Genomic DNA, 17171 nt, shown 5'->3' with positions numbered 1-17171 from the left:
ACACCCCGGCAGTCCTACAATCTAAGCTAGATGCCCTCAATCTCACTCAAATCATCAAGGAACCCACCAGGTACAACCCTAACTCTGTAAACAAGGGCACCCTCATAGACGTCATCCTGACCAACTGGCCCTCCAAATATACCTCCGCTGTCTTCAACCAGGATCTCAGCGATCACTGCCTCATCGCCTGTATCCGCCACGGAGCCGCAGTCAAACGACCACCCCTCATCACTGTCAAACGCTCCCTAAAACACTTCTGTGAGCAGGCCTTTCTAATCGACCTGGCCCGTGTATCCTGGAAGGACATTGACCTCATCCCGTCAGTTGAGGATGCCTGGTCATTCTTTAAAAGTAACTTCCTCACCATTTTAGATAAGCATGCTCCGTTCAAAAATGCAGAACCAAGAACAGATACAGCCCTTGGTTCACTCCAGACCTGACTGCCCTCGACCAGCACAAAAACATCCTGTGGCGGACTGCAATAGCATCGAATAGCCCCGTGATATGCAACTGTTCAGGGAAGTCAGGAACCAATACACGCAGTCAGTCAGGAAAGCTAAGGCCAGCTTCTTCAGGCAGAAGTTTGCATCCTGTAGCTCCAACTCCAAAAAGTTCTGGGACACTGTGAAGTCTATGGAGAACAAGAGCACCTCCTCCCAGCTGCCCACTGCACTGAGGCTAGGAAACACGGTCTCCACCGATAAATCCATGATTATCGAAAACTTCAATAAGCACTTCTCAACGGCTGGCCATGCCTTCCGCCTGGCTACTCCAACCTCGGCCAACAGCTCCGCCCCCCCCGTAGTTCCTCACCCAAGCCTCTCCAGGTTCTCCTTTACCCAGATCCAGATAGCAGATGTTCTGAAAGAGCTGCAAAACCTGGACCCGTACAAATCAGCTGGGCTTGACAATCTGGACCCGCTATTTCTGAAACTATCTGCCGCCATTGTCGCAACCCCTATTACCAGCCTGTTCAACCTCTCTTTCATATCGTCTGAGATCCCCAAGGATTGAAAGCTGCCGCAGTCATCCCCCTCTTCAAAGGGGAGACACCCTGGACCCAAACTGCTATAGACCTATATCCATCCTGCCCTGCCTATCTAAGGTCTTCGAAAGCCAAGTCAACAAACAGGTCACTGACCATCTCGAATCCCACCGTACCTTCTCCGCTGTGCAATCTGGTTTCCGAGCCGGTCACGGGTGCACCTCAGCCACACTCAAGGTACTAAATGATATCATAACCGCCATCGATATATGACAGTACTGTGCAGCCGTCTTCATCGACCTCGCCAAGGCTTTCGACTCTGTCAATCACCAAATTCTTATCGGCAGACTCAACAGCCTCGGTTTTTCGGATGACTGCCTTGCCTGGTTCACCAATTACTTTGCAGACAGAGTTCAGTGTGTCAAATCAGAGGGCATGCTGTCCGGTCCTCTGGCAGTCTCTATGGGGGTGCCACAGGGTTCAATTCTCGGGCCGACTCTTTTCTCTGTATATATCAATGATGTTGCTCTTGCTGCGGGCGATTCCCTGATCCACCTCTACGCAGACGACACCATTCTATATACTTTCGGCCCGTCATTGGACACTGTGCTATCCAACCTCCAAACGAGCTTCAATGCCATACAGCACTCCTTCCGTGGCCTCCAACTGCTCTTAAACGCGAGTAAAACCAAATGCATGCTTTTCAACCGATCGCTGCCTGCACCCGCATGCCCGACTAGCATCACCACCCTGGATGGTTCCAACCTTGAATATGTGGACATCTATAAGTACCTAGGTGTCTGGCTAGACTGCAAACTCTCCTTCCAGACTCACATCAAACATCTCCAATCAAAAATCAAATCCAGAGTCGGCTTTCTATTCCGCAACAAAGCCTCCTTCACTCACGCTGCCAAGCTTACCCTAGTAAAACTGACTATCCTACCGATCCTCGACTTCGGCGATGTCATCTACAAAATGGCTTCCAACACTCTACTCAGCAAACTGGATGCAGTCTACCACAGTGCCATCCGTTTTGTCACTAAAGCACCTTATACCACCCACCACTGCGACTTGTATGCTCTAGTCGGCTGGCCCTCACTACATATTCGTCGCCAGACCCACTGGCTCCAGGTCATCTACAAGTCCATGCTAGGTAAAGCTCCGCCTTATCTCAGTTCACTGGTCACGATGGCAACACCCATCCGTAGCACGCGCTCCAGCAGGTGTATCTCACTGATCATCCCTAAAGCCAACACCTCATTTGGCCGCCTTTCGTTCCAGTACTCTGCTGCCTGTGACTGGAACGAATTGCAAAAATCGCTGAAGTTGGAGACTTTTATCTCCCTCTCCAACTTCAAACATCAGCTATCCGAGCAGCTAACCGATCGCTGCAGCTGTACATAGTCTATAGGTAAATAGCTCACCCTTTTCACCTACCTCATTCCCATACTGTTTTTATACTGTTTTTATTTATCTACTTTTCTGCTCTTTTGCACACCAATATCTCTACCTGTACATGCCCATCTGATCATTTATCACTCCAGTGTTAATCTGCAAAATTGTATTATTCGCCTACCTCCTCATGCCTTTTGCACACATTGTATATAGACTGCCCATTTTTTCTACTGTGTTATTGACTTGCTAATTGTTTACTCCATGTGTAACTCTGTGTTGTCTGTTCACACTGCTATGCTTTATCTTGGCCAGGTCGCAGTTGCAAATGAGAACTTGTTCTCAACTAGCCTACCTGGTTAAATAAAGGTGAAATAAAAAATAAATAAAAAGTGTTTCTATCAGCGGATTTGCTGCTAAATGTGACCCATTTCAAGAACCTAGAGCTGTGTTCAAATACTCATACTAACCACACCCACAGTATAATGTGTGACGTGAATTGAGTAGATAGTATATAGTACATAGTATTGGTCATAGTATGGATAAAGTTAGTATGTCAAAAGTTCCCAGATGTCGTACTAAATTCGCCAAAATATGAAGTATGCACACAGAGGATGCTATTTCTGTTCTTTTGGGCCCATGATTAATTATTCAGGAAATAGCGCGGCTTCTCATCGTTTTCAGATTTGAAGAAAATGGCAGAAAATATGCAGCCGAAGTACAACGAGAGCGGATACAAATGCATTGTTTTAACTAATTATGACAAATATTAAGATAATGTTGAGCTATATAATAAAGTAATGACTTTTGAAATAAGTTACCTTACACGTTGGCTGACAATGTTGTCTGACAATTACGAACCACATAGCATATCATTACCATAATGTTAGTTGGCTACTTATACATCAAACTTGCCAGTATATTAACTATAGGCTATCTAACTAACTACTCAATGTCTATTGACTTGATTATTCTCGTCATTCTTAGCTTAGCTAAATGGTATGGTCGTTGTGCGTTCTCAATGGATATTCGGGTGCTTTTGTAAATTCGCTCTGGCTATCTACTCTGATTTCAGAGTTCTGTCTTACTATCCTGGTCTGTGCCCAAACAATTTGAGCTACTATTTTTAAAAATCCACCTTTCCAGAAACAAGTCTCCCACCATTGCCGCTTGCTGTAGACCACCTTCTGCCCACAGCTGTGCCCTGGACACCATGTGTGAATTGATTTTCCCCCATCTATCTTCAGAGCTTGTGCTGTTAGGTGACCTAAACTGGGACATGCTTAACACCCCGGCCGTCCTACAACCTAAGCTTGATGCCCTCAATCTCACACAAATTATTAATGAACCCACCAGGTACAACCCCAAATCCGTAAACACGGGCACCCTGATAGATATCATCCTAACAAACCTGTCCTCCAAATACACCTCTGCTGTCTTCAACAAGGATCTCAGCGATCACTTTGCCTGCATCCGTAACAACTGCTCCCTAAAACACTTCAGTGAGCAGGCCTTTCTAATCGACCTGGCACGGGTATCATGGAAGGATATTGACCTTATTCCGTCAGTAGAGGATGCCTGGTTATTCTTTAAAAGTGCTTTCTTCACCATCTTAAATAAGCATGCCCAATTAAACAAATTTAGAACCAGGAACAGATATAGTCCTTGGTTCACTCCAAACCTGACTGCCCTTGACCGGCACAAAACATCCTGTGGCGTACTGCACTAGCATCGAATAGCCCCAGCGATACGCAACTTCTCAGGGAAGTTAGGAACCAATATACACAGGCAGTTAAGTAAGCAAAGGCTAGCTTTTTAAAATAGAAATTTGCATCCTGTAGCACAAACTCCAAAAAGTTCTGGGACACTGTAAAGTCCATGGATAATAAGAGCACCTCCTTCCAGCTGCCCACTGCACTGAGGCTCACTGCACTGAGGCTAGGAAACACTGTCACCACAGATAAATCTGCGATAATTGAGAATTTCAATAAGCATTTTTCTATGGCTAGCCATGCTTTCCACCTGGCTACCCCTGCCCCGTTCAACAGCTCTGCACCCCCTACAGCAATTTGCCCAAGCCTCTCCCATTTCTCCTTCACCCAAATCCAGATAGCTGATGTTCCGAAAGAGCTGCAAAATCTGGACCCCTACAAATCAGCTGTGCTAGACAATCTGGACCCTCTCTTTCTAAAATTATCAGCGGAAAATTGTTGAAAGTATATCTATCCTACCCTGCCTTTCTAAGGTTTTCAAAAGCCAAGTTTACGAGCAGATCACTGACCATCTCGAATCCCACCATACTTTCTTCGCTATGCAATCTGGTTTCCGAGCTGGTCATGAGTGCACCTCAGCCATGCTCAAGGTCCTAAACGATAGCATAACTGCCATCGATAAGAGACAATACTGTGCAGCCATCTTCATCGACCTGGCCAAAGCTTTCGACTCTGTCAATCATCATATTCTTATCGGCAGACTCAATAGCCTCGGTTTTTCTAATGATTGCCTTGCCTGGTTCACCAACTACTTTGCAGACAGAGTTCAGTGTGTCAAATCAGAGGGCATGTTGTCTGGTCCTCTGGCAGTCTCTATGGGGGTGCCACAGGGTTCAATTCTTGGGCCAACTCTTTTCTCTGTATATATCAATGATGTTGCTCTTGCTGCGGGCGACTCCCTGATCCACCTCTACGTAGACAACACCATTCTGTATACTTCTGGCCCTTCCTTGGACACTGTGCTATCTAACTTCCAAACGAGCTTCAATGCCATACAACACTACTTCCGTGGCCTCCAACTGCTCTTAAACTCTAGTAAAACCAAATGCAATCTTTTCAACCGTTCGCTGCCTGCACCCGCATGCCCGACTAGCATCACCACCCTGGATGGTTCCGACCTAGAATACGTGGACATCTATAAGTACCTAGGTGTCTGACTAGACTGTAAACTCTCCTTCCAGACCCATATCAAACATCTCCAATCTAAAATCAAATCTAGAGTCGGCTTTCTATTCCGCAACAAAGCATCCTTCACCTACGCCGCCAAACTTACCCTAGTAAAACTGACTATCCTACCGATCCTCGACTTCGGCAATGTCATCTACAAAATAGCTTCCAATACTCTACTCAGCAAACTGGATGTAGTTTATCACAGTGCCATCCGTTTTGTTACTAAAGCACCTTATACCACCCACCACTACGACCTGTATGCTCTAGTTGGCTGGCCCTCGCTACATATTCATCGCCAGACCCACTGGCTCCAGGTCATCTACAAGTCCATGCTAGGTAAAGCTCCGCCTTATCTCAGTTCACTGGTCACGATGGCAACACCCACCCGTAGCACGCACTCCAGCAGGTGTATCTCACTGATCATCCCTAAAGCCAACACCTCATTTGGCCGCCTTTCCTTCCAGTTCTCTGCTGCCTATGACTGGAACGAATTGCAAAAATCGCTGAAGTTGGAGACTTTTATCTCCCTCACCAACTTTAAACATCTGCTATCTGAGCAGCTAACCGATCGCTGCAGCTGTACATAGTCCATCGGTAAATAGCCCACCCAATTCACCTACCTCATCCCCATACTGTTTTTATTTATTTACTTTTCTGCTCTTTTGCACACCAGTATCTCTACCCGCACATGACCATCTGATCATTTATCACTCCAGTGTTAATCTGCTAAATTGTAATGATTCGCTACCTCCTCATGCATTTTGCACACAATGTATATAGACTCTTTCTTTTTATGTGTTATTGACTTGTTTATTGTTTACTCCATGTGTAACTCTGTGTTGTTATCTGTTCACACTGCTATGCTTTATCTTGGCCAGGTCGCAGTTGTAAAGGAAAACTTGTTCTCAACTAGCCTAGCTGGTTAAATAAAGGTGAAATAAAAATACATTTAAAAAAGTCTCGTAACCAGTTTCTTGAGGGCTAAACGTCTGCTGAACTGTTCAATGCCATGATGTAGGGAGGGCAGAGAACCAGATATTATAGGGCGTTTGTTGTTGTCGAGTAATGACCCAATTAGTTATTTTAAATCCATCTTCAGCTCTTCTGAGCTGCCCTTCATAATGTCCTTTGACCACACATGAACCATGACAGTATCAGCCCCCGGTGACTGACTCACAGCCTCGGGAAGCAACCTGGTGATATCCTGATCTTTTTCTCCAGGAAAACACAAAGTCTTTGCCCCAGGTACAGATATACAGTTGAAGTCAGAAGTTTACATATACCTTAACCAAATACAGTTAAAGTCAGTTTTTCACAATTCCTGACATTTAATCCTAGTAACAATCCCATGTTTTAGGTCAGTTAGGATCACCACTTTATTTTAAGAATGTGAAATGTCAGAATTATAGTAGAGTGATTTATTTCAGCTTTTATTTCTTCCATCACATTCCCAGTGGGTCATAAGTTTACATACAATCAATTAGTATTTGTTAGCATTGCCTTTAAATTGTTTAACTTGGGTCAAATGTTTCAGGTAGCCTTTCACAAGCTTCCCACAGTAAGTTGGGTGAATTTTGGCCCATTCCTCCTGACAGAGCTGGTGTAACTGAGTCAGGTTTGTAGGCCTCCTTGCTCGCACACGCTTTTTCAATTCTGCCCCCAAATGTTCTGGAGGATTGAGGTCAGGGCTTTGTGATGGCCACTCCAATACATTGGCGTTGTTATCCTTAAGCCATTTTGCCACAACTTTGGAAGTATGCTTGGGGTCATTGTCCATTTGGATGACCAATTTGCGACCAAGCTTTAACTTTCTGACTGATGTCTTGAGATGTTGCTTCAATATATCCACATCATTTTCATAATTTTCCTGCCTCATGATGCCATCTATTTTGTGAAGTGCACCAGTCCCTCCTGCAGCAAAGCACCCCCACAACATGATGCTGCCACCCCTGTGCATCATAGCAATTAAATTAGTCACTAACCTTTGATGATCTTCATCAGATGGCACTCAAAGGACTTCATGTTACACAATAAATGCGTATTTTGCTCGATAAAGTTAATCTTTATGTCCAAAAACATCATTTTAAATTGGTGCGTTATGTTCAGAAATGCATGGTCTCAAACAAACATCCGGTGAAAGTGCATAGAGCCACATCAAATTACAGAAATACTCATCATAAACATTGATGAAAGATACAAGTGTTTAACATACATTTAAAGATAAACTTATCCTTAATGCAACCACTGTGTCAGATTTCAAAAAGTAATTTTTCATTAGTTTTCATTAGTAACTGCATTGTTAATTCTCTTGAGAGGACTTTTTCCACATTTTATTGTGTTACTAATGAATTAAATTGAGGTTGTGTGACACTGATCTACATACATTACCCCACAATGTAAAAGTGGACCCCACACATACAATTGGCTGTAAACTCCCTCAGTTGAGTAGTGAATTTCTACCCCAGATTCAACCACAAAGACCAGGGAGGTTTTCCATTGCCTCACAAAGAAGGGCATCTATTGATAGATGGGTACATTTTTTAAAAAGAAAACACTGAATATTTATTTAAGCATGGTGAAGTTATTAATTATGCTTTGGATAGTGTATCAATACACCCAGTCACTACAAAGATACTGGCAACAGGTAACTCTGTTGCCAGACAGGAAGGAAACCACTGAGGGATTTCTCCATGAGGCTAATGTTGACTTTAAAACGGTTACAGAGTTTAATGGTTGTGATTGGAGAAAACTGAGGATTGATCAACAACATTGTAGTTACTCCACAATACTAACCCAAATGACAGATTGAAAAGAAAGAAGTCTGTACAAAATACAAATATTCCAAGACATGCATCCTGTTCGCTATAAGGCACTAAAGTAAAAAAAATGGGGCAAAGAAATTCACATTTTTCCCTGAATACAATGCATTACGTTTTGGGCAAATCCAGCACATTACTGAACACCACTCTTCATATTTTCAAGCACAATGCTGTCTGCATCATGTTATTAATATGCTCGTTATGAGCAAAGACAAGGGAGTTATTTTTGGGGGATAAAAAAAAAGAATGGAGCTGAGCACAAGCAAAATCCTTAAAGGAAACCTGGGTCAGTCTTCTTTCCTACAGACACGGAGACAAATTCACCTTCCAGCAGGACAATAACCTAAAACTCAAGGCCAAATATGCACTGGAGTTGCTTACCAAGATTACATTGAATGTTCCTTAGTGGCCTAGTTATAGTTTTGAAAATCTATGAAAATCATGAAAATCTATGGCAAAACTTGAAAATGGCAGCATCCCTACAGTGAAGCATGCTGCTGGCAGAATCATGCTGTGGGGATGTTTTTCAGAGGCAGGGACTGAGATACTAGTCAGGATTCAGGGAAAGATGTACGGAGCAAAGTAGAGAGAGATCCTTGACGAAAACCTGCTCCAGAGCGCTCAGGACCTCAGACTGGGGCGAAGGTTAATCTTCCGACAGGACAACGACCCAAAGCACACAGCCAAGACAATGCATGAGTGGCTTGGGGACAAGTCTCTGAATGTACTTGAGTGGCCCAGCTAGATCTTAGATTTGAACCTCATCGAACATCTCTGGAGAGACCTGAAAATAGCTGTGCAGCGACTCTCCCCATCCATCCTGACAGAGCTTGAGAGGATTTGCAGTGAAGAATAGGGGAAACTCCCAAAATACAGGTGTGCCAAGCTTGTAGTGTCATACCCAGGAAGACTTGAGTCTGTAACCTGCTTTTGCTTTGTCATTATGGGGTATTGTGTGTATATTGATGAGGGGAAAAACTATTTAATCCATTTTAGAATATGGCTGTAACATAACAACATGTGGAAAACGTCTAGGGGTTTGAATACTTTCTGAATGCAGTGTACACATTGCTTGACTCACATTGTTGTGCTGTGCTCACTTCAACAGGAAGGTAGTCCTTCTTGTGCCAAAGTTTGTCAACAAAGTTTGTCATCAATGTTTGGCATTCTCTGAATTTATGTTGCTTTCAAGACAACTGGGAGCTCTAGAAAGAGGCCAGAGTTCCCATCTTGGAATTGCAAGTTGGATGACTGGAGTTCCCAGTTCTCTTGAACTCACTGAAGTCTGATATTTCCCAGTTCCGAGTTTCCAGTTGTTTTGAATGAGGCAGAAGTCATGCTGGATTGACAGCATGGTCAATGTATTCAACCTTTTCTGGCCCATGGTGTTGCATGTGAATGTTTAACATTTTAAGCTTTCCAAAATAAACCCTTAAACCTAGACTTGGACCACACACCCTCTCCACTGAATAGCAGGCTATTGATTGGTTTGCAATGCTTGCAGTTAGCCACTGATTCCTTCCAAACCGCTCATTGTTGAATTTGCGATTTACAACTTGTGTAATTTTTATGTCCAATGACTGATGAGCGCTGATACATTTTATCTTCATATGACAAGGATTAAAAAGGATTTGCAAGTAGATATTTGACTTGATTCATGATGATGACTCATTGTCTAGCTTGGTAGCTAAGATTTTGAAAGTATGTTGACATGATCAGTCCAATTAAAGCTGTGGTAGATATAACGTGATTTTACATAATTTTATAAGTGGCCAATGACTTCAGCCTTCTTGAATGAGCACTTCTAATGTAAATCTATGGCAGCACCCAAGGGGAATGCATTTTCTATCTCACCCTATAGATTTTGAGGTGATGTAGTGTCCCCATGAGTAATAGAACACTGAGCCAATCACGGCCAAACTAGAGAACATTAGCAACCCCTACGCTCTTTATTTTCTGCTGGCTGCCCCACCACCACAGAAAGCACTGAGCTAGGCTGAAACACCTGCATTTTGGAGCTGCCTGCTCAAGAAAGCAAAAAACAGACCATGTTTGAATGCAGCTTTATTAACTCAATGATTTGGGTACAAAACGGGCACAATATTTTCTTTATATTGACGGGTTGCCGCTGATAATAACCTTTAGAATCTGGAGTAATGGTATAAAAATCCGATCCAGGGTGAGTATTGTTAACCTACAGTTTGAGTGTACTGCATGATCTTACAGTGTTTGTCTTGCTAGTGAGAAAGACAAACTGGGATATATTGGTACTTACTTAGAATCAAGTGGGTCCAGTTCTTAAAGTTACACAATAGCAAAACAGAATGAACCATCACAATGAAAAGATTTAGATTTTTGTATCAATCAGAATTTATGGCACAGTAAACAGACAATTCACCATACTGAATTGAAAATACATTACTTGAGGGACATACAGTATCTTCTGCAGTTTCCATGATGAGATCTTTATGATGACTCCAGTTCCGAGTTCAAGCCAAAGTTTCTCTAATCTTATTTTTCTCCAAGTTTTTGGGCCTGAGATTAAAAAATGTCCCCAGGGCTGTATGCTCACAGTAAGGTGAGAAGCTCTTTTTCATTGCTGAATGTGAATTTTGCTGGGTCAGAAAAAAACAAAGACAATTGTGTAGTAATCTATGTCCTCGTTCCGGTGTATTTTTAATAGTTCTATACAAACCCACCAAAAAATATAATAAAGGAGGAGTAGTTAGAAGTTTTAAGTCCACAACATGCACTCCTCTGTCAGTGTTCTCTGACCTTAGTTAGAAACAAACTGTTTTCCTTCACCCATGTATTGTTCTGCAGAGCACTCAGGTGGACAGTATTTGATAGACCAGATGAACCCCATGCTCATAACATTGTATATGGCCAGAAGACTGGTTGCTCTCATTTGCTAACCCCACCTACACACACACACACACACACACACACACACACACACACACACACACACACACACACACACACACACACACACACACACACACACACACACACACACACACACACACACTATGATCTTAAAATAGATTGACATTGGCACCATAACAGCGCACTTTTGTCTAGATTCAAATCAAATCAAAGTTTATTTGTCACGTGCACCGAATACAACAGGTGTAGGTAGACCTTACAGTGAAATGCTTACTTACAGGCTCTAACCAATAGTGCAAAAAAAAATATTAGGTGAATAATAGGTAAGTAAAGATATAAAAACAACAGTAAAAATACAGTGAAAAATAACATTAGCGAGGCTATATACAGTTGCGAGGCTATAAAAGTAGTGAGGCTACATACAGACACCATACAGAGTGACATGATAGCAATGCCAGGCCATCAGTCAATATGTCTGTGGTCCTCATTATGCAAATAAATTAAGCCCTAATAACCAGGTGTTGCCATGGAAGCTTGTGCTGAGGGCAATCTTCATTGTATTTACATACACTATGCTAACTTTTCTGCAAAGCAAGGTGCTTCTCCTCTGCTTCACAATTAGATTCCCCCTGTCACTACGGTCTGAGGGGTGAGGACAGGGGCAGCACTACGCACCTCAATCAGTGTCTAATCACAGTCAATGGTATCTTAAATGCAGTCAGCTAGCAGCACATTGATTGCAAACAATTTAACGGAGATTGGTCTTCTCAAACCTCCCGCCTCGTCAAGGACTCTCTTAGTATCACCAGCAGAGTGAAGCTTAAAGAAAGGACAGAAAAAAGCAAATAGAATCACATTTCTAGAGAACATTTTCTTCTTAGCTGTGAAGGGGGGTGTGTTGGGTACAGGGGTGTGTGAGTCAACACTTCATGACCCAAACCCCACCTACCACCTCACCTCCCCCACACACAGTCTTTAGGCTGTGGGTCGCGAGGAGTATTGTTACGAAGGGCACTGCTTAAGGGAGGTCTGGGTAGACCCATTTAAGCCCGTACCCCTCCCCTCTCCACCCCTCCCCTTTCTCCTTTATTCTTCTATAAGCCCCTTTTATGCAAGTGTCCTGGGCCCCCGCATTTGCAAATAGTAGCAGACACTACGGTTCCAACATGGTAAGTGCAACATTTACATAGATACCGAATACCAAATATTGGAACTGAATATCATTTCATTGGTACATTTTGTTTTTGCAACCAGGTGTACTGTATGTTTGCAAAGTATGGGTATATTTTCCCTGTTATTGCTAAGTGAAGTCAGGAAATTCTGCGCCGGCTTGGGGCTGTTTGTTTTGGTGTATGTCTTTGTTATGTACCACTATTTTGGAACAATCCAAAATGATTTCCTTCACATGGCAGGACATACTCCGAGGATGTTCAGATTACTCCCGTGTAAAAAGCATGAGTGTATTCATACTCCAAAATGTTTGTTGAGGTGATTTTTATACAGATTAGTCCCATGTACCAGGTAGTGCTGCAGTTTTGGCTGCCCCCTTAAAATAGCTGCCGTGGCAGCCTTTCCATCTCTCCCTTTTCTTGATTTCGCTCCGTAGAGGATTCACTTGGCATGAGATCTATGTTACAGTGTTTAAGCTTAGAGCTGAAGCATTCCTCTCATATTGATTTAATGTGATGTGACAAAGTATATCTTTTTTTATTACGATTAATTTAGAAATAGGTGTACTGAAAACCAACATCATACACATTCTAATGTGCTGTACAATTGATACACAACATCTTATGAATTATGTTATTTTTCTAAGTAGGGAATATAAAATGTTGTAAAACTTCTCATGTGTTTTTATGAAAAGAAGGGAAATGGGGTGTAGTTAATTCATTTATGTTTCACTTTGTTTTCCCTCTCCATTTTCACTCCCTGTAGGTCTTTTGATCTCGGAGCATCCCGTTTTGACTCCCTTCGGCGTCTTACTGATGCTTGGCTGCACTTGAATAAAGAACCCTTCAAGTAGCACTAATCACCACCAAACATGAGGTTCCTGTGGCCCCTGTTCTTCCTCCTGTGCCTTCGTGTCCTACCCAACACCGAGGCCAAATACCAGATCTCCGACGACAAGACGTTGCAGCTCCCACCACCATTGGCAGGCAAGATGCCCAAGAACTCTGTAACAAGCTCAGGAGGGTTCAGCACAAAGGTTGGCCATAACTGTACTTGGGATACGTCTGGGGAGGGCGTGGTGAATCTGCTGGTCAGCTGTAACTCCGGGGCGCAGACCTACTGGTGCCGCTACACTGGACAGCCAGACTTGTGCCAAGCCTACAGTGACAGGAAGGCACAGGTCAAGCACTGGAAACAACTGGTGGGCAAGCTGAAGAAGAGGAACAACGCGTGTAAAGGGGAGAAAGTGCTGAAGACCCCCACCTGCAAGGCCCCCATGGACTCCCACATGAAACTCAAAGAGAAGGGGAATAGTGGAGGAGAGAAGGATCCATTGCCCCTGGCTCCTGAAATGGTAGAGAAGGAGGAGAAGAAAGAGGATAGGACTCTGTTGGAGGAGAGGAATTGGGATGGAGAGATAAACGACATGGAGCCAGTGGAGAATTACTGTGCCGAGGGATGGCATTCTGTCTGTTCTTTCTTTGTAAGCTTTTTTGAAGGTTAAAGTCTTTAAGTGTTTCTAAGGTTAAACAAAGGACAAATCTGATGAACTCAGTTGGTTGAAAAACTCCACCTCTATATCTGGGCTTACTTCTTTGCCACGTAAACAAAAATGGTTTGTCTGAAGCGATATAGAGACGAAATATAGGCTTCATAGGAATGTTTTGGGTTGTGTATTTTATTGTGAACTAATATTTGCTATTGTTCATTTGTAGTCACTAGACTTGTATCAGATTTCTATTTTTGAACTTTAACACAGCATACACAATTATACCTGTGAATGAACATACCATACTATATAAATATTGAACATTTGTTTTATTAGTTTAATAAATGATCACAGATGATATGGTTATTTTTGAGAAGCAGTTAATTAGAAGGACTATATGGAGGATATAGTTATTTATATTGTCAAGTTGGGGAAATACTGTAATACTTGATACAAAATTGCAATAGTATTGACAAGATCTTTGTGCTGTGGTGTATACACTTGAGGATAACAAATTAATGGTAATGAGCATGAATAGGATAATATTGAGAACCTTCTATGTATTTTCCCCATAGTTTATCCCTTGATATTAGTTGCCAGAAAATAAAAAATCTCTTGAGACAATGTTATTTTTCTTAACCAAAATCATGTCAACATAACACAGGAAATGCAGTTCTTAAAAATTGCCAACCCTGATAATCACATTTTTTTCACGTCTTTGGATGTAGTGATAGGGTCACGTCTGTGAGAACTTGTGTACACTTAGAATAGACATACAGAAAGTGTTAATTGAAAATGTCACAAGATTAAGATGAGATATGTGAAAATACTTTATGTCAAACAAGACTCACAAAATATTGTGGAAACCTGTTGTGATCTGTTTGAGGTGACACTGACTCTCCAAATTTGCACAATTGATTGCATGCTCTCTGGGAAATAAAGCAGTCTTGTGACTACAGTAATAAGTGGATGTGTATATATAGTTTTAAAAGTACCATCTTATTTAGTATCTGTGGCTCTACTATCTCTTTCTCATCCATAGTTTGATTGAGATTCTCTTCATGAGACAACTGTGTGGTTATCAATTGAAATATTGTCTGTCTTTTCTAGTGTTGCTTTTTTGTGTGATCTGGTAGCCAGTGGCCACAAACAACAAATAGACGATTGTGAGTTGCACTGCCAACAGATGGCAGGAGGTACCTCCTGGCACTATAGTGGGTTATCATTGCAGTCCACCTAAGCTGTTCAAGTGCCCAATTTTGTTCAGGTTAACACAAACTAAACATTTTTAATACAAACTTGGACTGATTATACCAACCAGAGCCACAGTCTTGCCTTTAAGTCTCACTGCAATCTGCATCTGCATGTGCGTGTGTGTGTGTGTGTGTGTGTGTGTGTGTGTGTGTGTGTGTGTGTGTGTGTGTGTGTGTGTGTGTGTGTGTGTGTGTGTGCGTGCGTGCGTGCGTGCGTGCGTGCGTGCGTGCGTGTGTGTGTGTGTCCGTGTGTGGTCTCTGTGAAATGTATGTGATGATGACTGGAAGGTGGGTTAGTGAATAGAAAGAGGATGGGCTTACAGTCATGGTGTGAATTGTCTCACAAAGGCACTCCTCCCGCCTGTACCATCTTTTTCCTCTGTGTCTCTATGTCACTAAATCTTCCTCTATAACTATAGCTATCAATCTGTTCTCAGTAACAGACTGATTATACACCTCTGAAAGCAGTAGCTATCATGTTCATTTCAAAGTGCATTATTGTTTGGATCAGCAACTCAATCAACTCACACTATAGAGATAGCGGTTTGTTCCTCAGATCTAATATATAATGATGTGTAAAAAGTAATGAAGATATTCCTTCGATAGCACAGCCATGCATGCCCCCAATCTCTCTAAGTCCTTCATTTACATCTTCAGTACATATATCATTAGGACAGACAGACAAACACATATCCACACACCACACACACACACAGGAGAGTAATGCCAATACGCCCCTCTCAACCCAGGATTCTGTCTTTCTTCTCTCTACAGTCGCTCCATTGTCCCTCATACATCAAATAGAGCAGTGATTACTTGCATGCCTCTGCCCTAGCAGTGTGGCCACCCCCAGAATAACTAAGGAAGAACCTGTATACACTACTAGGGCCCTATTCCCACTACGAGATGAAGGAGTCTGAGGAGCGGCGTGGCGATAGAGTTTTACTTTTCAGTTCACATTAAATCCTTGCCTTTGCTTTCATAAATATCACAGTAGCTACAAGCCAGTAAGCACAAACTACTTAACAAACCAAGCAAATAATGCAACAATTCAGAAGATTGTGCAGACTATTAAAATATTCCATCTTTCCACCTTGTGCCAATATCAGTTATTTTTAAGTCTTGGTTCCAATAGTTTATATTTTTCCGTAACAGTAGGTGCATATCTTAAGTTCCATAGTTCATAGGGAACATGCAAAAAAACAGGACTATTAATATCAAACAAAAACAGAATTAGCATATGTACTTTTCACACAACCAATAATAAAATGCAAATAAAATGCAGCGTGATGATTATCCATATTTAATAGGAATACTTAAATACTGAACAAAACAACAAACCGACAAAAAAAAGGACCGAAGACGATACAGTCCCGTAACGTGAACACTGGAACAGGAACAATCACCCACAAAATACCCACAGAATATGGCTGCCTAAATATGGTTCCCAATCAGAAACAACGATAGACAGCTGCCTCTAATTGAGAAACAATCCAGGCAACCGTAGCCGTACAAAAACACCTAGATAGGGGAAACACCCCCATAAACATACAACAAACCCTAGACAAGACAAAAACACATACATCACCCATGTCACACCCTGACCTAACCAAAATAACAAAGAAAACAAAGAATACTAAGGTCAGGGTGTGACACTAAGTGCTTTTCACACCTGAATAGCGCAACATTTGCCCATTTATTATTTTCAAAATTCTTCAAACTATGTCAAATTAGTTATTTCATCTTAGATTTGAAAGCAGATGTAAGTCAAAACTGTAACTCGGCCACTCAGGAACATACACTGTCTTCTTGGTAAGCAACTCCAGTGTAGATTTGGCCTTGTGCTTTAAGTTATTGTCTTGCTGAAAGGTGAATTCATCTCCCAGTGTCTTGTGGAAAGCAGACTGAATCAGGTTTTCCTCTAGAATTTTTCCTCTGCTTAGCTCCATTCCGTTTCTTTTTTTTACCCTGAAAGACTCCCCAGTCCTTAATGATTACATGCATAGTCAAAACATGATGCAGTCACCACTATGCTTGAAAATATGGAGAGTGGTACTCAGTAATGTGTTGTATTCGATCTTCCCCAAACATAACGCTTTGTATTTGTAATGTCTGCTTTCAACTCACACCCTCAAACACGTAGATCCCCTGAACGCAGCTCACTTTCCAGCTCCCAATCACCTGAATTCTAATCACCTGTTCACACACATGTACGTCATTATCACACACTAT

The 17171-nt window shown here is 42.2% G+C and overlaps 1 protein-coding gene across 2 annotated transcripts in view; it reads left to right on the top strand.

Annotated features, from left to right (window-relative positions):
• Positions 1 to 14310, top strand: part of LOC118361675 (fibroblast growth factor-binding protein 2-like) — a 40092-nt gene extending 25782 nt beyond the window's left edge. The window contains exons 1-2 of one of the 2 annotated variants that reach the window (XM_035741800.1): positions 12129 to 12196; positions 12963 to 14310. In XM_035741800.1, coding sequence (XP_035597693.1) covers positions 13069 to 13701 — 633 coding nt within the window. In that variant the 5' untranslated portion in view covers positions 12129 to 12196; positions 12963 to 13068 and the 3' untranslated portion in view covers positions 13702 to 14310. Of the gene's footprint in view, positions 1 to 12128; positions 12197 to 12962 lie in introns of those variants that run through there. The other variant, XM_052475782.1, reaches the window with a different exon arrangement.
• Positions 14311 to 17171: the final 2861 nt, after the last annotated feature.

The sequence above is a fragment of the Oncorhynchus keta genome, chromosome 2, assembly GCF_023373465.1.
Source record: "Oncorhynchus keta strain PuntledgeMale-10-30-2019 chromosome 2, Oket_V2, whole genome shotgun sequence".
NCBI lineage: Eukaryota > Metazoa > Chordata > Actinopteri > Salmoniformes > Salmonidae > Oncorhynchus > Oncorhynchus keta.
The sequence above is the reverse complement of the archived record's forward strand: the minus strand, read 5'-3'. Positions and strand labels throughout refer to the sequence as shown.